The sequence below is a fragment of the Fringilla coelebs genome (assembly GCF_963513975.1).
Source record: "Fringilla coelebs genome assembly, chromosome: 13".
NCBI classification, from domain to species: Eukaryota; Metazoa; Chordata; class Aves; order Passeriformes; family Fringillidae; genus Fringilla; species Fringilla coelebs.
Window position 1 is genome coordinate 14,322,499 of NC_140039.1, and position 25,276 is coordinate 14,347,774.

The 25,276-nt window shown below is 38.8% G+C and overlaps 1 protein-coding gene across 6 annotated transcripts in view; it reads right to left on the minus strand.

Moving 5' to 3' along the window:
• Window positions 1-25,276, minus strand: part of FHIT (fragile histidine triad diadenosine triphosphatase) — a 516,963-nt gene that overhangs the window by 119,460 nt on the left and 372,227 nt on the right. For all 6 annotated transcript variants that reach the window (XM_084214240.1, XM_084214235.1, XM_084214238.1 and 3 more), the window contains 2 exons: window positions 16,941-17,086; window positions 16,033-16,062 (listed from right to left, as the gene is read on the minus strand). In XM_084214240.1, coding sequence (XP_084070366.1) covers window positions 16,033-16,062; window positions 16,941-17,086 — 176 coding nt within the window. The remainder of the gene's footprint in view (window positions 1-16,032; window positions 16,063-16,940; window positions 17,087-25,276) is intronic.

Genomic DNA, 25,276 nt, shown 5'->3' on the forward strand with positions numbered 1-25,276 from the left:
AGCAACAGAGGCACACTGTGCCTACACAGACAACATTTCCCTCCCATCTGCAGGAGATACTCACAGTTTTTAAAACCAGCAGGGGACACCAGATTGCCCACACTGACCTCTGTTTTACAGCACATTACATTCCTCCCAATTACCATTCCACTGAGATCTGCAGGTTTAGCCCAACCAGCTGACTTTGCAAGAACAGGGCTAACCGGTTCCATCCCACAGGAAGTAATAACAAGAAAAAGAAACTTAGAGGAGAATCAAAAGAAAATAATTTCCTGACATTCCAAGCTTGGCTGTTATCAATGCATATTGCATTTCACTTTGTGTTCTCCATAACTCTTAGCATATCCAGCACCTCTGATGGAAATCAGCAAGGTAGAATGACAACAAACATACCCAGGACTCTTCAACCCTCTTGGCTGTATCATTTCTATTTATCTGTTGTCTGCCTAAGTCCCTTTATTATAAACTCTTTCTTGAGGCTAAACATTGATAGAGATACCGCAAACTCAAAGCTCAAGTTTTCTGCAAGCTCAATAGAATTTATAATCATTGCAAATGCTTTTTTATATAAAAAGCTAGTATTTTAATCTTTTTTTCTTTTTTGAATTAAAAGCCTCTTTTATATTTGATGTATTAGCATTTGTTCTCTATGAATATCAAATATTGGTGATAATTATTTGCATGTTAATGCTTATTAGTACATCCAACTGGATGTGAACAATAAATAGAAAAAAGTTTAAAGTTCAAAGCACTTCACATTCTATATTTCTGGAAAAGGATGGGAAGCTGTAATTACCAATGATGGCAGCCAAGCCTGTAATAATCAGAGTTAAATCTAAGGTAAATCTAATATGAAAACCATAAAGCAGTTTAACATAAGGTAGAGGGTTAAATTCGTTTATTAAAATTGGCTAGAAAACAGAATAAATTTATTTTCTTTACATTCCTTCAGGTACAGCATTTTGAGTAATGTAAGCAGTTAAGTAACTTATAGCCCTCCTTAATTATTTCAAAAAAATTCTCCTGGTTTTATGCTTGGATGGCTATGCTTGTTTGTTTTTAAAGGAAAATGATTATTTGGGGTCGAATTAGAGACCTGGTAAATGCAGGAGAATCTTGCTCAGCTTGTTTTTTGGGGTCACTGCCCCTCCCTGTCCTTTCCTCTCAGTTTTGCTCCTCAGGGATGTTCTCTCTCTGCTCTCACAGGTCCCTGCAGGATTTTCTCCTCCTCCTTCAAGCCCAGACCTTCCCACCCTGTGCCCATTGCCAGGCAGGCTGCTGCCCAAAGGACGGAGAGATGCCAAAGGGGCTCCCAGCAGCAGGAGGGGGAGGATCCAGCAGAGCTCTCACCACCCTGCCCCCTTCCATTTACAGGGGAATTACCAATCCTTTGGGACAAATCCTGTGCCTTGGTGCCCAGGCTCAGACCAGGAGCCTGGCTCTGGATCCCACAGAGCTTGGGGGAGCAGCTGGTGCAGGGAGCAGAACACCCCACATCCACCCCACATCCACACCCCAGCTGCTGGTGCTTGTTCTGCCTGGGGAAGGGGAACCTCTGCTTAGGAAAAAGGGGATTTATCCCCTGCTGGTTGCTTAAACAAAAGCTGCTATGAGGCAGTGAACATTTGGGCTGGGGGGTTTGGGCTCCAGTTCTTGGGGGCACTGAAGAGTCTCAGCACAGTCCCAGTCAAACCCAGCTCCTTGGCCTGAGGCAGGACCTGACCCCACAGTGGCTTTGGCCCCGAGACAGGGACACCAGCACCTCCACTGTGACAAGATAACCTCTTCTTTCTGTGTGAAAGCCAAGCTTAATTGCAGTTTCATTCAAGATAATGACCTACATAATTTTCAATAATTGGATACAATTTATCTTTTCTTAATTAAAAAAATGGAAATTAGCAAAGGGAAGGAATACTGGAAAATGCTTCATTTGAAATCTCTTCATTAATTATCACGATTTCTAAACACCATTTTGAGAACTGCACTTACAGAACCAGAATCCAAATAATAATTTTTTCATTAGTCTGTTGAGTTTAATGTAATTCTCCAATTAAAAAACAGCACCTACTTCTAGGAGAGATCTGTTTTATTTGGGTACTGTTGGTTTCACTGCTAAAATGAGCGATAAATCCACATATACATTCCTGAACAGGTAGCACAACCACCAGTATAAATGTGAATGTACACTCTGAACTCATTAAATGAGGATGCTTAGAACACACTGACAGTCTTATAAATTGCTTGGATCTTCCCAGAATTTTTAGTGGGCTTTGTATCAACCACAGAATTCTTTAAATCCTTGTTTTAAAATTAATTATTATAATTCATATCATGTTTTTGTAACTAGATCTGGCATCAGCATTTGATGGATGAAACAAAACAAGCCAGCCTTGCAGACGTTGGGTATCCCTGTTATGTGGTTGCATATGACAGGGGTTTATAAACTCAGTGTAACACACTATATTTACCAAGTCTCATTTTACATTTGTGGAGTTACTAAATTACTTTGACATATCCCCAGTTTATGTTCTATTACTGAAGAATAACTACACAACAGATGGCAGTGTGTTTGCATAACAATTTTTTTGGGCAGGTCAATCTACAAGGTAGTTATAGGGATTGATATATATTGGTGAACATGGGGATTATTTTTTGCACTATCAATCAGACAGTCAGTCAACAGAGTAATTTCTATATTGCAAAGGAGAGATTTAGCAAATATATATCATTATGGACAATTCTTTAAAGAGCAAAACCATAGTACCAAGAGTAGAACCAGTAATAGAAAATTATGCTTCTAGATAGAATCCTTTTCCTGAAGGACTTCAAACCTCTGAATCTTAAAAATAATATTAACAAAGAATGACTATAAAATCATACTGGGATTCATTTGGTGTATGAATAAATATCTATAGCTGTATCTACTGCACTCCTCAGCATTAAACAACAGATAATTATGGACTGTGTCATGTTAAGTGAAGATAATATCTTGCAAATAAGGTAATAATTATAAAGGAAAGTTGTGCTGCTCTGAGAGCCATGTTATTTCTAAATAAAACAAAAAAGCCAATCCTAACTAAAACTCTGAATCCTTGATTCCTGTAATACAGCCAAAGATATTTGAATCAAAAGTTGCATCTTCTCCTTACTTCTTAGTCTAAGGGGAATGAATTTGGTTATCTTATGTTGGCCCCACACTGCAGTGCTACATAACCTGATGGCACTGGTTAATTCATTGGGACTGCTTGAGCCTGTGTTAAGATGGAATGACTGGAGAGAGGGGGCAGAAAATGAGGCCACCTGCACCTCAGGATGTCTGGCTTCAATTTCCAGTCCTATCCTGGTGCTGTGGCCTGGATTCAACTATTTCCATGTCAACAATTGGGACAGTGATTCGTTCTCTTTAAGAATATTACGCATTATATCAAAGTGAGGAAGGGTTGTCACTTTTAGTTGATATACATTGTAAGTGGATATACACTGCAAGAGCTTCTTTCTACTTTGTCTGCCTGTAAGAACTGAGGAGTGACATTCCAACTAATGTTCATCCAAGGAGACATCTAATATTGATGACTTTGTGTCAAAGCAGTGAAACAAAATAACGAAAGAGTTAACAAAGCACTGCTAGTGTGTGCTCTTTCAGGGAACAATACAAGCTTCTTATTAATTAGTGCATTTTTTAAAAAAGAACATTTCTTTTGGCATCCCACTGCAATGTCTGGCTGCCATTGGGGAGGGCAGGGAACAGCTGTTTTCCATGAGAAAGCCTAGCTTGTCTCTGTGGGTGAGTATTTCTATTTGTATGTACCCTGCTTAGTGCCAGACCACTAACTTTTAGTAATGCGTGCTCTGTCTTTGAGGCACAAAAAGGGTGAGGTGGTGTAATCATTTGGAGGCTGAAAATTCACTGCTTGATGCCTCCTGTAGTAAATTTGACCCTGGAATATTAAGGGGTGCTAAATAAATTGGACAAAGAGGTGTTTGGGGAGTAAAAGTGCCAGACACACTGCCATGAATGAGCAATTAGATGTTCAGGAACCAGCTTATCACAAATTACATGCCTACAATATCTATTACTGTAATGACCTTGAGAGTTGCCTCATATTCTCCCTTAACCTAATGAGCATGCTGTGTATAATCAATTACGTCTGCAATTAAAATTATAATTTGTCTAACAAACTCTTCTTCACTTTCTGACAATTTTTAATAAAGTCTGTTACGTACTGGTAAAAGATAAATATTAATTTTCTGTTGTGCTCTATTTTTTTTCCTTACTCTGTGGCTAATTTATTAAATCATATTACTGCTCTCCATTATTTTTTAAGTTTTCAGCAAAATTTATTTAAGGCTCAGTCCTGAATGTCATGGGATAATTACAATATTTAACAACAATTTATCATTTCCCAATAGGGTTTGCAACCTGTCTTTGCCCACTTACTGAAATTTGTTTGCATGTTTCACTCAATGGTTACTGTAAATATTCTGCCTTTCACTTCTGCACAGATATTCCCTGTTTTACTGGGGTGACCAGAAGATATTCTACTGAAGAGAGCTGACATCTGCTTGCCAGCCCAGACCTCCTGAGGTCAAGTCAACCCAGCATCAGCAAAACCCAGCTCTGACCATTAAGGAACAGGATGTCATTCATTGCAATCTGCTGCTAATTAGAGTCACCCAGGCAGGCTACTACAGAACAACTTCTGTTTGCTCCTGTGTCCAGGACTGCCAAGTTACCTACCAGGAATTCTCTCCAGAAAAAGCCAGGCAGCTGTGCTGAACTGCACCCATAGGTGTTGATTTCTTTTCTGTGATCCAAAGCTGAGAAGAGACCAAAGACCTCTAAGGCTGATCAATGAGCTCAGGGTCTGCCCTGAATGTGCTGTAAATTACAGAGCCAGCCGGGGAGGCACCCCAAGCCCCAGGCTGAGGAATCTCACCCCAGGAGTTGGCTCACCAGGACAGCTCTGCTTTGGCACCAAACATCTTTTACAGAGAAGGGAATTAGCTGAAAGCCTCATTTCCTGCTCCCATGATCTGCCCTTAAAGCTCCCAATTAAGTGAGAGTATGTCAAACTGGAGAGCTTTATTTGCTCATTCCTTCTCCAACGCAGCCTTTCCCTGGACTTACAGGCAGTTAATGCTGTGAAATATTGATGCCTATCCAGAAATGAGAAGTGATGAAGCTGCTAGTGATACAAAAGGAGTTAAGGTTCCCACAGAAATGAGTTTTGAATCCTCCTGATTTTGTACCTTTGGAATGTGCTGCACCTGGATGGGCTCTGAAGGATGAGTGACTGCTGTGCAGGACAGCTAAAAACAGAGGAAATGGGGGGGAAAAAAGCCCCTTAAGGTACAGAAATACCCATGAGCCACTTCTCTCAATATGCAACAGATAATGAATAAACTGCCCAGTATTTTGTATTTATTTTTGTCAACAAAATCTAATCAAACTTCATTTTTTTTTAGAAACTCAATAGTTACAATAAATTAGATTACATAGGAAATTAAATCATAAATCCATGTAACTAGAGCCTGCCTCTGTCTTGGTTGCTCCAAAACACAACTTTGCTCTCTTGAGCACCTCATTTAATTCTGGGAGGCTGAGCTTCCAAACTAGTTATGGATTTGATCATTTAATAACATGAAACAAGTAATTGTGTGGGGGAAAATTTATGATTTAATTAGACCTTACTGGTAATCAATAGCAACCTATTAATTAATTAATTTGCATATCCCTTGTTTTTATGTGTGGCCACAAATTCTGTTAGCTTTTTTTTTTTTTGAATTTATGAACTTTTTACCTTCACTATGTAAAGGAGGTGCTCAAACTGTTGAGCAGAGGAAACAACTGAGCAGTGGGGATGCCTGTCTGCCCTATGGAACTGACTGCAGGGCAAGATTTAGTAGTGAAAACAAAGATGAGAAATAAAACAACAGGGCCTATTCTCCCCAGGATCCATGCACAATTCTCATTAATGTTAATGAAAGATACTAAATGAATCTGCACTGCGGGGAGTTTATTAGAACATAATAAATACTGGTATTTTCCTTTTTTTTTTTACACTTTATAGTTATTATAACTGAACTTCTCCAGGTGAAGTGAAACATATTTAAAGAAAAAATAAAAAATGTTACATTGAATTATGCTTCATAGGTTACTGTCTCAAAATGCTATTTTTCATTCAGAATTATTGGATTTACACACATCACTAATAACTGTAGGCCTAAATTATACACTATATGAAATCAAAAGTTTACAATTGTAGGATCAAAAATGTTTGGAAAGAAATGGAAAAAGCCCCATTGATTTATTTCACATGTTTTCACAAGTGAGTTGAACCATTTATACCAGAGAAAAATCTTGCCCCAGACACCAAGGTTGTGCTGCTTACATCAGGCTCAGACAATCGAAGACAGGTTATAAATTCATATTCTGCTGGATCATAATTCTGAATTTAACTCAGGGTGGCCTCACCAAAATGCACAATTGAAAGAATGGCTTTTGTTGAGCACAGACATGACTTATTTGCAGGAAAAAAAAAAGATTGATTAAATGCAGTGTGAACTGATCCACTCCTCAATCTGGGCAGGCTCACCACTCCCTAAAGATAAATCCCCTCCACCTGAGGTGCTGAAGGTCAGGTGAGGAAATTAGTGATATTATCTTTTCTATACCTTCTCAATGGGGAGTTAATAAAGCTCATTTTCAGATCCATTTTGAAAAAAAAAAGTGTTACCTTTGGGCATTATCTTTACTTCAAATACTAAAAACTATAACTGAAATCGGAGAAATTCAACATTCATGAAATCAGAGGAATTATTCATCATTAGAGATTTAACATCTTTACAAATAAGATCAAGACAATCATTCATATGAGCACTTTCCATCTGGTCTAGTTTATTTTCTTTCAGCCTCTCACGGAGAGAATTCTGATCACTGATGCCAGGCAGACGACATGAAATGAAGATTTCATGGTAGCAATGAAGGTGGTATCTCACAAAAAGTGTAAGTCTCCTCACATTTTCTGTCTGTAATCTTAGTGTAATTGTTGATAGATTAATTTTGGTTTTTTTCCCCGATTTATGTCAATTGTGGCATCATTACTAAAACACCCAGAGATGCTTTTAATTTACAGAACTCACTATGCAGAAGTTTCAATGATAATTTTTCTTTCCTTCAAAAGCAAGGGACTGAACAGTGGTTCTGTAGTGAAAGAAAATCCTGAGCAGCAGCACCTGATTCAGACACAGAATAATTTGTTTTAAAAATCCTAATCCTGAACTGCCAAGTTATCTACTAGGAATTCTCTCCAGAAAAAGCCAGGCAGCATGCTGAACTGCACCCATAGATGTTGATTTCTTTTATGTGGTCCAAAGCTCAGAAGATGCCAAACATCTTAAGCTGATTTTAGCAGGTAACTGCCTACATTTATGGAAGAATCAGGCTATGTTTGTGACTGTTCCTTTCACTTTTTAAAGGCACATCTCCTTAACATGTGGTACGTGTGTGTGCACAATCCACCTGGAGACAGATTTCTGCCTGAGAGAAGTTTGGGTGTTCCTCCCTGCAGGGAGTGCTGCACCTCACCTGCCTGGAAAAGCAGCACAGTGCAAGCACCAGAGGATTTCTCAGCAGCTGTCACTGAAACTGCAAACCAGGCAGGCAGAGGGGAGTGCAGAGCTCCAAACCCCACCCTGGCTGAGACTCTGCCCTGGGGAGTGCCCAGCTGAGCTGCACAGCACAAGAGCAGGGTTTTACCCCATCCCTGCATGCAAGGGAAAGGCCAATGTAAAATGTGAGAACATGAGGATAAAGCTCCCTGAGACTGGATTTTAAGGGCATATTTCACATTCTTTCAAAGGACAGCTTAGCTTTATGGAGTGAGCAGAGACCCAGCATATGAGTGGCCTTGCCAGAGGGCACCCAAGCAGCTTTCAGGAGAGATGGGGCAAATGAGGCTCGAGAGAAGGGTTGTGTTGTTTTGCAGGAAGCTCTTGGCTTGTCCAGTGTAAGCATGAACAGAAACACACTGCAGTATCCTGAATAATTGGCTTTTTTTTTTTAAAACAGTAAAATATTACCTACTTTTCACCCTGTCATCCTGTCTGGAGCTTGCTGAGCAAGTTTTATTCTATTATTTTAACCTTAGTTTTCCATTTCTAAATCACTTCAAGCAGAGACTTTTCTTTCAAAGGAAGTCCTGCATGGGCTAACATGGTGCTGCCAGAACAGACTAAAATGGGCTAGGTCAGATATTCCTGTATTTCAGATGTGCTTTCCACAGATTACAGGGCAGTGCCAGTGTACTGGCTCTTTCATATGGCACAGGAACACAGGGCTAGGAAAGTCCTCCATTCCCTTGATATTACATGCAAAAATGTTACATACACTCTTTCTTTTTGACACTTTTAAGAAGGAAACTCCTCCAAGCTGTGCAGGCTCTTTGGAAATTTGCAGGGGCAGCTTTAAGTACACACTTATTTCCTTTTCAGAAGAGGAGGTGACTTCCAGGAGAAAAACCATGGAGCCAACTTTTTCTTTCTTGTTGCACTGATAAAGCACCCAGGGCTCTCCTGAGTGGGCTGCCTTTGTCTGGCCAAAACTGGGTCAGCACCATGCACAAAGAACTGTGACCCTGCCCTGTCACAGCATCCAGCCAGACACTGGAGCACCAAACTTTAGCACAGAGCAATCAACTGAAAATGCCCTTGGGCAAGAACACCCAATAAACCCGACCATGAACAGTTTAAATGTGGGTTAATGCCTGCTCCTGGAAGGCACACACTGGCATGAGGCAGAGAAATCTTTTGACATCCCTTCTACTCTGTGGTCAGCATATGAATAATTTTCTGTGGATCTTGGGAAAAGCAGTACCTGGGAGGTAAGAATGTAAAGGCAAATGTGCAAAATCACACGAGATGAGAGCACAGTCACATCATGTTTCATTTTAAAGCATTATAATAATTTTTAGAAAGAGTGAGTCAGAAACCTATTGAACTGAAATCTTGTCTTACAACACTTGCTTAATAAACAATTTTCAACTACTAGAAAACACAAAAAACATCAAATTACACATCTGAATTAAACAGGAATAATTTTGCACATTTCTTGGTGAGACACATTTTACTTGAAAACAACGTTTTGTAACAAAATTGAAAAAAAACCAAACAAAACAAACCCAAGCATTCCCTCTTTGATGAAGAGTTTTATAAGATACAAGACTGACAAAGAAAAGAAGTATTATGGATGAGATGGAGCTTGAAAAGAAATTCATACACTAACCACACAAAAATTAATCAGACAGCCTTGACTGTGCTATTAATGATTTTAGACCTGATGCATGGGATTTCAAAAGGTTTTACATTTCAAGTACAATACAGTATTTGTAGGACCTGTACTCAAGAGTGGCATTTGATTGATTGTACATACTCGGAGACAGAGAATGCTTTAAATGCAAAACATATTGCTGTAACAGGGGAACAAAGAACTGAAAGATACTTTCTAATTAAAACAGAGGATTTTTGATCCTAATCTCAGTCATTGTGGGGCAAATAAAGAGCAGCATGTCATGGATTTCTCAACACCCCTCCCTCTATTGTTTTTTTTTTTTTTTCTGGGTCAAAACATGTCAATTCAATAAAACAGCATTTCCAGAGGAGGTTTTCTTTTCACAAAGAAAAAGTTTTTGTTGTCAAATACTCAGTTATAGCATTTTCAGAGGAGAATTTTTCTACCTTTTTGCTAGAAATACTTTTTCATTTTGAAATGTAAGCCTGTTTATTGAAAAAAAAAAAAAGACTGATTTGCTCAAGATTCTTCTGTCACAAAAACTGCAAATATCTGAACATATACCAGAAAAAAAAAAAGAAAAAAAAAGAGGATATTTAAAAATCTTTTGTGGAAGCAGGAGCAGGCTGTTCTGGAGCTGCAGAGGGGCAGAATGCAGAGAGCCCTGGCAGTGTTTAACCCTTTCCTGTGGGAATTAGTCAGGTCACCCAACGTGACTGCTGGGTTCCACTTGGAGCAGCCGCTGGCGCAGCCCCGACTGCCCGGGCTCTGCTGAGCCACCCTGGGGCTGCTGGCACTGGGACAGGCTGGGACAGGCACATCACCCTCCCAGGGACACTCCTGGGAGTGCTCACTCCCCTCCTGTCTCACAGAGCCACAGATTCCATGGTCCAGCTTCCACCCACCAGCCTGGCAGAGGAAAACCCCAGTGCCCAGCCAGGAGGGAGCTGGATGTGGCCAGCAGAACTGCAGGACTTTGAATATCTGCATGCCAAAGCAATTGAAACGAGCATTTGAACCCACTTACTTGCTTATTATAGTTTAATTTAGACAGTGTCAATATCTGTGACTAGCTCTGGGGATATTTTTGGAATTAAACTACCTAAAGAGAACATTCATCTAAGAAATCCATATGGCAGGAAAGAAGGGTAGAGCTGCTAGCATGGAATAGTAAAATGTTCCTTTTCATCACCATTCTTCAACTTAAATCTCTGGAAATTTCATTTACTATCCTCATTTATACTGCCCTATTTTTAACAAATCACTTTATTGGATGATTTTTTTGTTTGTTTGCTTAGGTTTTTTATATTTATAGTCTACACAGACTATTCTGTGTTTCTACAGAGACAGAGGATTATATTGCTTTACAAGTCAGAGGTACAGCATGCCATGACATTCACTACTGGAAATTCAAAATAATCTAGATTCAGAACTATCATAATTCACTGCTAAAGAGAATCTTTCAAAAATTTCAGTCCCCATCCCTTCAGGGAACTTCACAACCCAGTATTTCCAGATCAGACTTCATTATCCAGGTCATCATTTCAATTTATCAGTGCCTCGGGGCCTTTGGTATTCACAGCTAGGATGGTGTTATGTCCATCAATCACTAGGCTGTTTCCACATTCCCACTTTTCTTTCATCTTCTTCAGCCTTCAAAACAATCTCTGAAACTTTCCATGGGTGTATACTGGACACAGACACCTCTTACTTCTGTCAGCTGCTTGAAGTACAGGAAGGGATCTGTACAAATTATGGGGGCCAAAGAACTGTTTTCATTCTAGGCCCTGTATATTATTATTTGTTTTAGGGAAGGGTTTACAGATTTACCAGTGCCTCTGAAATCTATAAGCCTGGCAAACAAAATAGCAACATGTTTTTTCTGGAAAGCTTATTGTTCAGTCAAAAACTAAATGCTACATGTTATGAACAGAAGTAAGGACCTGACAAAGCAAACACTTATTAGGACTTATTTTGCATGATAGAAAACACAGGTCTGGCCAAAGGACTGAAAGGAGATTTAGACCAACACAAGGCAGATTTTGAAAAAATCCCTGAAGGAAAGGGCAGGAATTATTATTTAGAGTGAAGCCAGAGAGCTGGCAAAAGACTTCAAGGAAAGGGGGGGGGAGAAACTATCTGGATGATCCTGCTGCTTCTCTGTCTCTGTAAGGGGCAGTATAATCCTAGCTTTGAAAATATACATCACTAACCCCAAAGCACCCACCCCAAACTAAATATAGTACTAAAATAGGAAGAAAATTCTGAGCTCAAACCAGATGTAGCAGCCCTGAGACTTCTGAATTTACTGTACCAATTACCTGCCCACAATATTACATAGTCTCCAACCAAATACTATTAGTGTGGTTCTCAGAGCAATTCACAGACACTGCTGCACTTCCTCAAATCATTTTTGGATGTCTCACAAGCTTCCAAGAGAATTATCATTCTTAAGGGTAAAGCACAGGAGACAATTTGTTCACATGTTTCGGTACAATCTGGGTTTCAAAAATTTGTTGCTTCCGTGTCTTTTTGTATCTGAATTTTTAGATTTGTTTAAAGGTAAGAAAAGTCTTCACATTTCTCAAACACCAGCTTTTTTTTGTTCTTATAAGAGAGCAAAAGAGGGTTTCTAGTACTTCCCTAAACCAGGGCTCACTTCTGTTGGTCTGCAGGGAAAGAAGGCTGAGGCATCAAAAGCATTGCAGTTAGTGAATTTAATCCTTCCGATGCAATTAGTCTGCAATGAGATCTGATTAAATTTAAACACTCAAACCTCAAGCCCAGTACTTTGGGTCAAGACATAAATAGACAAAGAGGATGAAAGAGAAGTCTGCTGTGGGCTCCACAGCTCAGGTTAAGATTTCTGAGGAATGCAAGCCAGGTGGATTGATTTAACACAGCATTAAAAAACATCTGGAAAAGAAAAATATGTACATCAAAAATAATCACGAGACAGTCTTCTCAGTGTAAAATAACTAGTGGAATGTGTGACATATAAAATAAGTTTCTGCACACATACCCACACTGCCACCATCAGCTTTGCTTTCTCATTTATTCAGGGGAACCTGTAATTGGCAAAGAGGCCCTTCCTTTCTCATGGATAACAGAGGAGGTGCTGAGCTGCTGGAGACTTCAACACTGCTGCAAAATACAGGACGTGTTCATACGTGTTTGTGCAAGGGACACTTGCTGTGCAATATTATCTTGTCTCTACAGATAAATTAGTTGCTTCATGCTCCTGCCAGCTTGATTTGTTTAGCCTTTAGAGAGTACAGAATCCATGGAGTTTCTTGTGATTGAATCTCACGTAAAAGGTAAACCTGAGAGCTTATTCTACACTAAGCTATACATCCACCCAGGCAGCCAGAGCATTTGCTGACTTGATGATGAAAAGAAGGCTATAAAACATACCAGAGAAATCTTGAAACGTCGCTCACTTGACATAGCAGTAAGAGCCCTGCATTAAGATGCAGAGCTGATTTCCCTGATCCATGAAATTGCCTGGATATTTAAGGCATTCTCAAACAGAACCAGCATGAAACTCACCCTCCATTCCTGGCACAAGGACACCATGGGTTTTGTGTTCTCCAATAAAAAGAGAGCTCAAAATTGCAGAGATTAATAGTCTTTAAGGGAGGACCTAAACACAATTTCCTCCTTTTCTCAAATAATAAGAAGTAAGTATTCAAAATCTCTTGAATGCTAAAAGACAGTTTTGCTAGATGACACACTGTCCAAGTGCCAGAGATGCTCAAGTTCTCTGCTGTGAGTGGTTCAAGAACCTCTCAGAATAAAACAATGTGGAATTCTGTGACCATCTTTGGAGAAGGACAATTGTTTCTCTCATAAACAGGTGACAGAGCTGGAACAGGTACAATAGGTGGAAAGCTATGAAAAATGTTATGAAGGAATATATTGCATTATTTTGCTGTCTGAGACTGGGGACATGGTGCAGAATTCCTTACCAGTGTACATTTCCAGCTGCTAAAGGGTGGGAAAAGACCCATCTATACTTACAAATATTGGTGCACTGAGGGTCAGGTTTAATTACTTCCAAAAACCCATCCAGTGGAAACACTCAGTAAAGGGGAATTTGCAAGGGCCATCAGCTGCCCAGAACATTGACCTGCAGGCTCTGCTACCTTAGAGGCAAAGGAGGAACAGAGTACAGCAATAATGAAATTACCATTAGATGATGAAGAGCTTCCCATAGGGGAACTGGAAAGGCTTTAACACAAAATGCACACACCAGCAGCTTTCACACCACCAAAAGGGACATGTAACACTGGCAGACAATCTCATCACTGATTTCTAGCCAAAATCACATGGAAAGGGTCATCTCCTTCCAACCTGTTGCATACATTGCACATATAATTTTCAGCATCTCCACTGCTAAGAAAGACCTGAGACTCATATTCAGGTTCAAGATTTTTCTTGTACATGGATTATAATTTCTTCTTGTGGACAAAGAAGGAGAATTCCTTAACCTTTTTCAGACTGAAATTCTCAGGTTTTGTCTTCAGCTAGGCTGATAGCTCTTCCCATTTTGTAGTAAAATTTTGTACTGAGCAATTGAAAAGTCATTACTCTTCTGCTCCCTGTATTTCTGTTCCTCCATAACACACACAGTATTTATTTCTATATTTACACAGGTATACAGAATTACAAAAAATGCAACTGGAAAAGACTCTTGAAACCATCTGGTATGTAACCCCATTCAAAGCAAAATCAGCTACACCTAATTAGCTCCTGAGATACGCTTGCCTACCCTACTTAAAGAGTCTCCACAAACTCCCTTGGATATTTCAGATGTTTTGCTATTTTTACTTTTAGAATGTTTTTCTAATGTTTGGTCTGTTCCAGAAATTTTAATTAAAAGCTCTCTCAGAGGAGACTGGATTATTGTGGATTCTCATACATGAAAAAAAAACCCCAAATAAATCCACATCCAAAAACACGACACATTGAATTTAAGGTTCATAAATTATTTGTAGGTCACATAGGTGTTGTTTCAAGCTTTGTGATTCAGAAAAGCTTAAATGAAACCAGCTATTTATGTATCCACCCTATTGTTCACTTAAAAGAAGATCTTGATCACAGTAATTTCTTTCCTGATTGAAGTTTTGAAAGCTCTAAATTCTCTGAAGAAAATAGTTGTTGGCATTTTTGGATGATAAACATCCCAAAGCGATGATGATAAATTACAGTGTTGCCCAATGATGCAGAAAAGTAGAGAAATTTAAACTGATAACCTCTGATTTATGAATACATGCTCATAATTGCAAAGTCTAGGGGTTCACAGTTGTAAGAACGGGTCATTTTCATCTCAGTGTTTATGAAAAGTGTGAGAAGGAGGCATGAAGGGTGGCAGCCATTTTGTAATAAACACTTAATGCTCTTTGTTTCCAGTACAAACCCAAAGCAATACAGAACTTCTTGCCTTTTTAAGGCCTACATAAGAATTTGTTACTGTTCACAGTCACATCTTTTTACTTCTTTTCTCACTCATATAAATAATTCTTCTCACATATAGCCATTCCTATATACCTTTTCTTAATAGAGAGAAAAACACTTGTCCAAGATATTAGAATAAATCTTCAGATTTTCTTTGTAAACAACACTGATGAAAATAACAACATTTACTTCAAAAGTATTTTAAGTTATTATTTCAGCTATCAACAGACACTGCCAGTGAAACCCACCCAATGTGCTCAAAGTCCTGATTCAAGGAATCTGTTTTGTCACAGTACAGAAATAAATCTTGTTACATTCCTTCATCACATCCCAAGCTTGGTAATATTCTAATTTCTTCTTCTCTCTCCCTATTACCTCTCTGTTAAATATTCAAAGCAGGCAGCAAAAGGCAGAAGGAAAAATAAGGTCAATTCAGCAAATTGAAAAAAAAGTAAAATGTTCCTATCCACCATCATTTGGTTGTTGCAGTTATCTTAATCAACTCAAACAGGTTCTCTGAGACATCTAATTTGATTTTACAAAGTGCTAACCCATAGCCATATTTGACTTTCCTCTGATTCCAAACGTAAAAAATAGTCTTTATCTAATGTTGAGGCATATCATCTAACCACACATGCAATTGCATTTGCATTATGAGGCAGTGAAACATGGCTGGAGAGACATCTTGGATGTTATCTGTGTTATTACTCAAGTGGAGAATATAATCATAAATCCTCCTCTTCCCTTCCACCCTCCCACCTTTTTTTTTTTGGAAGTACACTTAAAATCTGGTTTTCAGCTTCACTGGGCCCATTACATTTGCACTTCAGTAACAAGAATGTGATATGAATACAGTGAGAGAAAGCATAGACAAAAGGTATATTTTCATAATGTGGTTCAGTTTAACTGTTCCTACAATTAGCTACAACTCATTAGACAATAAACAGAAAAACAAAGAGATCCTGAATAGAAGGGCAATATTTTCTCCATAAAACAAACAAAAAACTTAACCAGATGCTTCTTTCATGAGGCTTTCCTTGCATAAATACACCCAGCAGCTTAGAAAAGATATTTTCTTGATTGAAAATTTTTGTCCAGGAAGAAAACGTGTGAACATTATCTTATGCAATTTCAATAAAAAGTATTTACTGCTATTGTACACTTGGGACTTTTTGATCTCAAGGATAAAGCAACAATACATCAATGCACTGCAGATGATGAGCTTTGATCTTTTATTAGTTCCTATAATTGTGTCTTAATTTGTATTCTGCATAATGAGCACTCACCTTCACTGTTTGTCCAGCTTCAGGGCCATCCTGTAAGCAAAGGGAAAAGTCTCAGGTTAGAGGATCTAACAAGGATCACACAGGAATTCAGAAATCTTACTCAATAGTCATTCACATCAATTACACTGTCTGTTAAATTAGCATATTTTTCCTGAGGACCATTCAATACTAAGTTTTTGGACAAAGCTCTTTTCCATATCAGACCCCAGCAGAGAGGGAAACTATCTCACATCACAAAACCAATATTTTCTATTTTTCATTTTTTCAGATTATATTTTTCAATAACTAGCAGTAGATTTCTGATCCTTGTTAACATAAAATCACACAGAGAAGTAAGAATTTACTCAAACTGTGCTAGCTTAAATTCTGATTCTAATGAATGGGCTTATTCTCCTGGTTTGCTTTAAACAGAGTTCATTTTTGGTATAAAAACACCCAGCACAAACAACTGAAAGGTCAGAATTTATAATGTATTTACATGGCTACAGCTCTCTGTCTGCATATAAATATCTGTGAGGAGGGATCACCTACCTCAAGTATTGCAGTGGGTTGTGTGTGGAACAGGGGCTGTGGCTGCCTTCTCTAGAGGTCAACCCTGCCAACACTTCTTTGAAGGAAGAGTATTTCCTGAAATACTCACAAACAAGCAAAGCATTTGAGAGTGTTTGCTGGCTTTATCCAAGGCTTTGCAGTTATTAATTAACCTCACTTTCCCACTGGTTTCCTCTTTAGATTTCTCAATGGCAAATCTGGAAGACTGCAATGCAGTTATTTGGTTTCTTGTCTGTTATTGTTGTTATTTTGCATTTATTGCCCCTTGATGTTCCAGTGTCCTTTTGTGATTGGACAAGGGAAGAAGGCTGAAAAAACAAACCATTAAACCTTTCTCAGCTGCCTGGTTTACCAACCTGGATGGAAAAGGTGAGTGAAGTGCCACAGAAATGTTTCTCCACCACGTTGCCGACCCTTTGTGCCACATGGAACAAATCAGCCACTTCCTCGGGACGCAGGTCGCGGAAACGCTCCACCGGCCGCAGGGGACAAACCAGGACATCTGAAGGTGGCAGTGTCAAGGCACAAACACAAATCTGAGGGGTCCAGAACAGTCCCAATCCCCAGCCTGCAACCTGGTTCTGATCACCCTTGAATCACCTGAGCTCTTCCTCTCTGGTGACACAGCAAGAGCATCAGAAACATAAGGCTAATTGCAGGGGATTACATGATGCTGTGGTCAGAATTCTTTTCCTCAAACCCCTCAGATATGGATAAAATTAAGAAGGCTCTTGTGCTAGATTGAGACCTTTAAGGAAAAGCAAATTTTTCACGGACTCCAATTTACCATCTCAGTAGAGAAATGCTGGTATTTATCTCCTGTGAATGTCAGAGACATTTTCTTTTGTGATTAAAATGGGGGAAAGCCAAAGAAATTTAAGAGGGCTTTGGATGTGTTGTCTGAGACAGCAGTTTACAATGCTTTTCCCCATATGTGATATGTATTTTTGAAAATCTTGATCTGACACCTCTAATTTTAGGCCCCTAAATATGACAAGCTGGCACTATGCTGATCATAGCAGATCACTTATTTCTACACATTCTCTACAATACACAAGGAATGCTCACCTGTTGTAACTATAATGTGCTTTTAAAAATACATAAGATAATTAAGACTATTTCCTTTTAAGCACAGTGTTCACAATCCTGTAAATATACTTTGATTTAATTCTACCTTGGCGACTGTGATTTGAGAGTCAGTGAAATGAAGCTATAAAGTAAATAATGGAAGTACACAGATGCTGCTTAGAGCTATCTGATCTGCTGTGTTCACAGTAATTAATAATTGCTATGATTCCTCACTTGAAAGTCAATTATGCAACATTAATAATATGGTCCAGAATTCTTAGCAGAGTCTCAGTTGTGTAGATCCAACAAGCAAGTACTTGATTCTCATTTCAATTCCCTGCAGACAGGATTCTTTGCTGACTTACAGAATAGAATTTGCAGAATGAGGACCTTAAAGTAACCTTTAACACCACTTGAACTTTCATGACTAAAGGCTACAAAAATTATTTTTTTTCAGTATTAAAATAAATGTTCAAAGAACTGTTTGAAGAAAATTAAGCTCCATGCCATTGTATTACAGTCATCTTTATTTTTACTGCATCTTGAAGCCTGCAGGTGTTCAGGAATGTTCTCTATAATCCAGGAAAGGTAACTAGGAGCTGTCTGCAGTTAACAAGTTCACAAAAAGGTTACATCAACCTGATTGTCAAGAACCATGTGAGACATTTGAAATAAGAAGAGATTAATACATGAAAGATCAATTATTTCCATAAGCACAGAGACAACATGTTTACATACACCAAGGTTATAATATAAGAATCACACTTATCATTCTGATAGGACAGAAAACCAGACATTTTCTCAAAGTAAAGATGTAGTGGCAGGTTTTGATCATTTTTCTAAATCCAGATGAGAACAGACAAGTCTGTAATGGATATTTGCTATAGTGGGAGCAGAACTGAGCAAGCTCTACCTGTAGCAGCTCCCAAGAGAACAGGAGAAGACTGCTCCCAGCTGTGGGTGCTAATCTGCTTTGAAAATCTGTCTCTCAGGGGTTTTTGTACAGAATCAGCTATGCCACCCCTATTCTCCTTTTTTGCTTGTTACAGCTTATGTTATTACCTTTTAAGAAAGGAGAAAAAAATATTTAGAAAGCAGGTACTTGGAAACAAAACAATCCTGGATGGATACAAAACCCCTAGTTTTGTGGGGTTTTAGTTCTGCACTGCTGTGTCCTTTGGTAAATTTCCAGGCATAGTAAAACCCTCGTAATTCAGTTGTGCCTTCCCAGGGCATTGTACAGAGCACATCCATAAACTGTGCTATTGGCTAAACTTTGGACCCAAGGGAAGAGCTGCAAAGTTGATTGGCAGACCTGATTTCCATACCAGGAATAAAGGAATAGAAAAACTAATTAATTTTACTCATAAGAAGGAAATCCATGTCAACACTAAACCAGGAAAAAAGGACATTTGTTTAATCTAAGTTTATTTTTCCAAAGGAGAGAAGGGAAGTTTGTACCCTTAGGGCATCTGATATTTAAGTAGATAATTATCCTTCTTCTGCAGCACTGCTTTATTATCATGGCTCAATGAACCATTTATGAATGAAGAATTTCCTCTCACTTACCTCTAGCAAAACTGATGCTTACATTAAGACAAGTTTTCTTTTCTCCTTTCAAGTTTTCCCCGGCAGCATCTCACCCTCTCACACTTGCACACGCCTCACCAGCAATTGTTTGTTCTCTACCTAGCTCAGGGCCACAGCCACACTTTTTGAATTAATGCTGGTTTGTACAATCTGATTACAGTTAGCACTGTACTGTTTGCCACTGCAATGGGTTGTGGAAAACATGAGTTAAAGAGTTCTTGGGAAAGCTTTTGTTTCCACAGCACATCGCAGAGGGAGTGAGGGCTGCTTCTGACCAAGACAGGACAGGTTTTCTCTTAATTTCTCACTAACCTGCACTGTCATTTTGCAAGTTCTCTGTATCTCTCTTTGTCTCTCCTCTTCCATACATCATCTGTCTTATCTGCTTAGACAGCACTTGCCAGCTGGTGCAGTGGAGGTTTCTTATTAACCATGAACATCTCTGCTCATGTGGGGCCCCCAGTGCTCCTGCAGCACCTAATGCTGCACCCCTGGCATTCTGCAAAAAGGACTTGCACTTCCTCCTTACACTACCAAAACTCATTTACAACTCAAACTAGATTTTAGCTATATTTCTGTCTTTGAATTTGATAAATAATTCAAAGGCACAATCATAGAACGGAGCATCTTTTCTGAACTTTCCATCATTTCAAAATAATTCTACAAAGAATAATGATAGAAATTCTGAATCAGAGCTAAATTAACATGAGAATGTAATTAGGACAACATTCAAGTTATATTTAACTATGAATATATTAAAAGGAAAATGTTAGAATGAATTCATGAATGCGAGGTCATTAGGAAAACAACCATCCACTGTGACTTTAAATCATAGTTCTTAACTAAAGTTTTTGATGCCAAGATAGTTTTTAATTTTATACCTGGTTTGATTTTAAGCTGTACACCTGTTCTATTCACCTCAGAATTCTTACTAAGTTTAAAACTAGATAAACTGTTCATTACTTTCTACAATAACCCACTGCAAACCCTGCTATGAAACCACTTCAGGTGACTGTGTATTAAAATGAAGGAGAAAGGGAGTCTGTACTTGTGTTTATGTGCAATTACTTCTTAGACTGAAGCATCCACTGCCATCTGAGATGCCTCAGGGCATCCAGCTGCCACTCCAGAAGGGCAGGAGTCTCCCCTATGCCCTACACCATACCTGCCAGCCAGGTGGGCCCCCTGAGTCACCTTGGGCTATCTGAAATGCCACAGGTGCCTGTGTGTGTCCAAGAGCCTCCCTTTGACAGTGGCTCAGCAGGACAAGGTGCTGCCACTCAGCACAGACATGCTGCAGCACTGCTGACAGCATTCTGCCTTCAGAAAGTTTGAACTTTATCTTTCCTTTCTCTAAGGGCTGTAATTAATAATTTCTGATTTCTTCATTCATTCTGAACTGCTACTGACTGATGAAGTTTCTATTTTTAAGCTTTGATGTGCACAGCTGTTATTTCCTTCAAGTTCTCTGAGTCAGTCCACATCACTAGAGCACATGCAATTTAATATGTCAGCCTCTCCATTTTAGGGAGTGAAAAACCTTTACACCTTATTATAATCTGTAATTTCTCTCTCTAAATTTTGCAGAAGTCTCTCAACAGCCTTACTTCTCTCCCCAACACCTAAATATGCATACACAAATCAATCTGTGCTGGAAAAATCCCCCTTGGATGCGTGGATTGAAGGATGTGCTCACCCTGGGGATTTTGGGGCACGGCTGCAAAGTGAGCACGTGCTAACTGCACGCGGGCTTTGAGCTGATCAGAGAGACAAAATCAGATTCTACAAGAAAATCAAAACTGCTGGCCAACATCTGCATGGTGACCACTTCAAATGTAATTTTCCTTCCACTAATACACACAGGGTGAAGGCTGAAATTCAAAGGCTCAGCAGTAATTTTTATTTGCTTTGTATGGATTTTGACTCAGAAGCCTAAATTATTGTAATTGTGTATTTAAGGCCTAGGCCAAGCTCTCTGTTCACTTCAATGGGACTCCACTCAACCCCACAAAGTGCCTATTATAAATTTTCACACATAACTATCAAGGTACACACGTTCTGTAGTTCTGAAATGTTGGAAAATGGCCTTTGGGGGGGTCAAAAAAGAAAGAAAACCAATAAAAAAGAAATCCCAAAGAGGTTAAAATTCCTTTTATGTGACAAGCTTTAGAGCTGAACACAGCTTTTTCCTGGTTAAGTCCATTAATTTGCTATATAGAAACATACTTTCAGTTTTGACTCTTGTTTTATTCCTGAATTTGAACTTCAAACAGAACAATTCAAAGCTTTAAAAAGGAAAAAATTAAAGGCTCTCCAGGTACTGACACTCTAACAATAGGAATAAAGTTCTTTTTTTTCTCTTTGACTTTTTGAGGAACCACTTAAAAACATTAAAATTGACAGGTTTTCTTAATATGTGAGGCTTTAAAAGAACAAACTACAAGGGGAAAAAAGGCAAAATATCTAAAAGTGAAAGGGTAATTGCTACTTTATGAAGCTCCTGGGTTTCACCAATATTGTTAGCTTTCTATACCATTTGTTATAAAATTTTTTAACTTAGGAAAATTATTTATTTTCACACAGTCAGGAATTCATAGCTCACATTAGAATAGAAACATTTCCTGTTTCATTAAACAGTATTCCCTCTCACAAGAGGGAGTGCAAGAGTCAACATCTAAGAAAACAACAGCACAACAAAACAACAGAAAACCAAAGAACCAAACAGCAAACAACAACAACCAAACCACCCCACAAAAACAACCAAAGACATATTTAATGACAAAAACAGAATCTCCAAAACAAAATCTCTGAAAGTTTAAAATAAACTCTTCAAAAGTTTAGAAAGTCTTAAATATCTATTTTTAGCATTCTACTTTTTGACATAAAAAGTTCTTTTGCTGATACTCAAAATTTTCCTTACCGATATAATTTGGGGTAATTACTTTTTCATTCATATTTTGGTTTTGACTAATTGGTTTTCATTAAAAAACTGTCCCAAACTTTAGAGACCTAATATTCCTGCGTGCATTTCATAAACTCAGGTGAGTTAAAGCACAGCAGCCTCTGCTCTCCCTCCAGGCTGCAAACACCCCAGTCACTCCCAGAGCAACCCCCAACAGGGAATTCCTCCTGCCTTGGAAATGGGGGCTGTGCTCATTTTAGGATTAATGCAGATCAGATCCTGCCACCATCTCTTGGTGCCAGCAGGAAGAATTTGATGGACATGGGAGATGTCCCCCAGGAGCTGCTCAGGGGCCAGCCCAGCCCTCACTGCCTTGGGGTGGGCGCTGGGAGCTCAGGGGCTGGAAGAACCAGCTGCAGAAAACTGTAATAAATGATTATTTCCAACTATTTCATGCATCTGTATGAAAGAACCCTTCTGCACGGCCATAAGCTGATGGGAATGCAGAAATAATGCACTGTGGGGGGCAGAGAGAGGGATTATTCTCTTCTTACACTGTTTTACATGAATTTGCATCAAGAGCCCCAAGCAGAGAGAATCACACAGACAAAGCTTCAGGTATTAAAACTCACCACAATGTCCCCAGATTCAGCTGAGGAGTGTGGGCAGGGGTATTAAATTCATCATTGCATCTAAGCAGAAATTTTCTTTGTTCAAAAGGCTCTAATTGCTAAGAGAAAGAAGTCCCAGAGCTCTGAAAAAACACAGGAGAATGCATGACTAATAAAATTAATACAACTGAAAAACAACTGCCAGTCATTTATCTTTTTTCCTGCCCTTGAACAATTCTTCATATTTTGAAGGCTATGGGAGCAATTTCTCTGTGTGAGGAAAACAATAATGGTTTCACAGATGCTGCCTGTAGGAGGAGTTAAGGAAGAGAACACTGAAATATCACACACACATCCACACAGAGGGCATCAAAAAAGCCTTTAAAAATTAATCAAATGCATATTTTGCTTCATTACAACAATATGCCAAGGCACCCATTCAGTTCCCAGTAAACCCACAGAATCTGGACATCCATAAACCTGTAGCAATGCAAAACCTGACATTTCCCCCAGCCCAGAACAAGCCTTTTTCAGTAAGATGGAGTGACTGACTTTAGGGAGGAAATCTGTAGAGGTGTTTGAATTAAGAGTAAATATCTCATAACAGGAAAACGGGGAGAAGAACTCTTTAATGGATTTTACATGTAGAACTGTATTGAAATATATGTTAGAGGAGTGCCTGGGTACAATATGGGAAATAGTAGTACATCACAGAGTTTGCTACTTTGGGAAAAAACATAGCTCTGAACAATAAAAATGATTAAGAACCAATGCAAATGCAATAAAGTTACAATAAAAACTTAAAAATTGCTTCAGACTATTAAACCCACATACAACTTTTTTATATATTGCTCTGCTGCATATTAGCATTAATAACAAAAAAGCCATTAAGATAAGACAAATTATCTAAATAATTTGATCTTGATAAGGCAGCTCAGCACATGTTTACACTAATGCAGTAGATCAGATTTATGCAACATATCAGAGAACTAGTGGTTCCACTAGAACAAAGAGCAATCACTGCAAATCTTTGACAGGGATCTCTCTACACTACGAGAAGTACACTCTTTGAAGACCACATTGCAGCTTTTATACAGAGGGGTTTTTATTCTACTTGATCTTCTCACCCCACTGAAATGACTTAAAATGCCTTTTCATGTCAATGAAACATGCAGTAGTTCCAAGAAATGAACAATAAACATTACTTTTAAAAGTCAATACATCTAATTTAAATATAGATATGGCTTATTCATTTAAATATAGATATGGCTTACAGTCTGAATCTTGCTAGATAGAACAGCAAAGTACAAAGTCCTGCTACACAAAGTACAGTGACTCCACAAGACACAGGGCCACAGTGGGGAAATGTGAGATTCAGAACTGTTCACTTTTCATTTAAACAAGTCTTTCATATATTTGATATTCCCTTTAAATGCCTTTAGGGTATGTCAAGTAGGTCAACTTAAAGCTCAGTTCCTCATAGCAAGTGGTATTTTACTGCAGGATTTGTCCTTTTCTGCTGCTCCTGGCCTCGGGGACAGCCTCGGGCAGGAGCAGGTACCTAAGTGGAACCACAGCGAGAGCAGCTGTGGGAGTTTGTGGCTCAGAAACCACCTCTGATCCAAGTCCCATTTGGTGGAAATTTACTCAGGATCTAAACTTACATTTGTAACAGGAATCACACATTCTTAGAGTCACACCAAGCTTGTGATCTTGGAAGGCCCAAAAGCAAAAATTAACCAAGGACCAACACAGAAATGCAGAAGTTCCAATATAGAAGGATGGCATCTCTAATTCCTGGGATGCTCTGAGATCCTGTAAAGAAATCCTGCTGTACAGCAACCCATTCCAGCTAAGAACGACATCTTTATTGCTCCAGTTGAGAAAGCTTTTTTCCAAATGGATGACAAAACTGGTCACAATTACATGAAGCTATGAATGCCCCTATAACAACTATAATGTACAAGACCACTGAAATAAACAGCCACACCCAAAGCTGACAGCAGCGGCCAAACAACATTTGGGGTTCAGCTGTCAAAAAGTAGGGTTTTGGCCTAAATATTGGAGTGATGGCATGTGTCATAGTAACTGATTTGTTCATGCAAAGCTACTCAGCAGCTACAAACCTTGTCCAAATGACCTGCACCACCAGAAAAATTCAATTTACCAAAATAAGCCTGCTGGAATTACAACATTTTAACATGCCATTGCAATGCCTCATTTCAAACAGAGAAAGTGAGTTTGTGATCCAACCCCTCCACCTGAGAATATTGTGAGAAAATGCTTCAGCATTTGGTCTTAATTAAGGCTGCAGCACCATCATATTCAAAAACTAATGTGATCATTATGAAGCTATATTCTAGGTCATGATTCAGGAGCTATAATGAGGGAGTAACTAATTACTAAATATGACAAATTTAGTTAGGACAAATTTACTTTCTTGAAATTTATTGGATGCCATATACCAGACAATAAGTTTTCCTGGAAACAAGAGTTTACCTGGTAGAAAGATACCACAGAA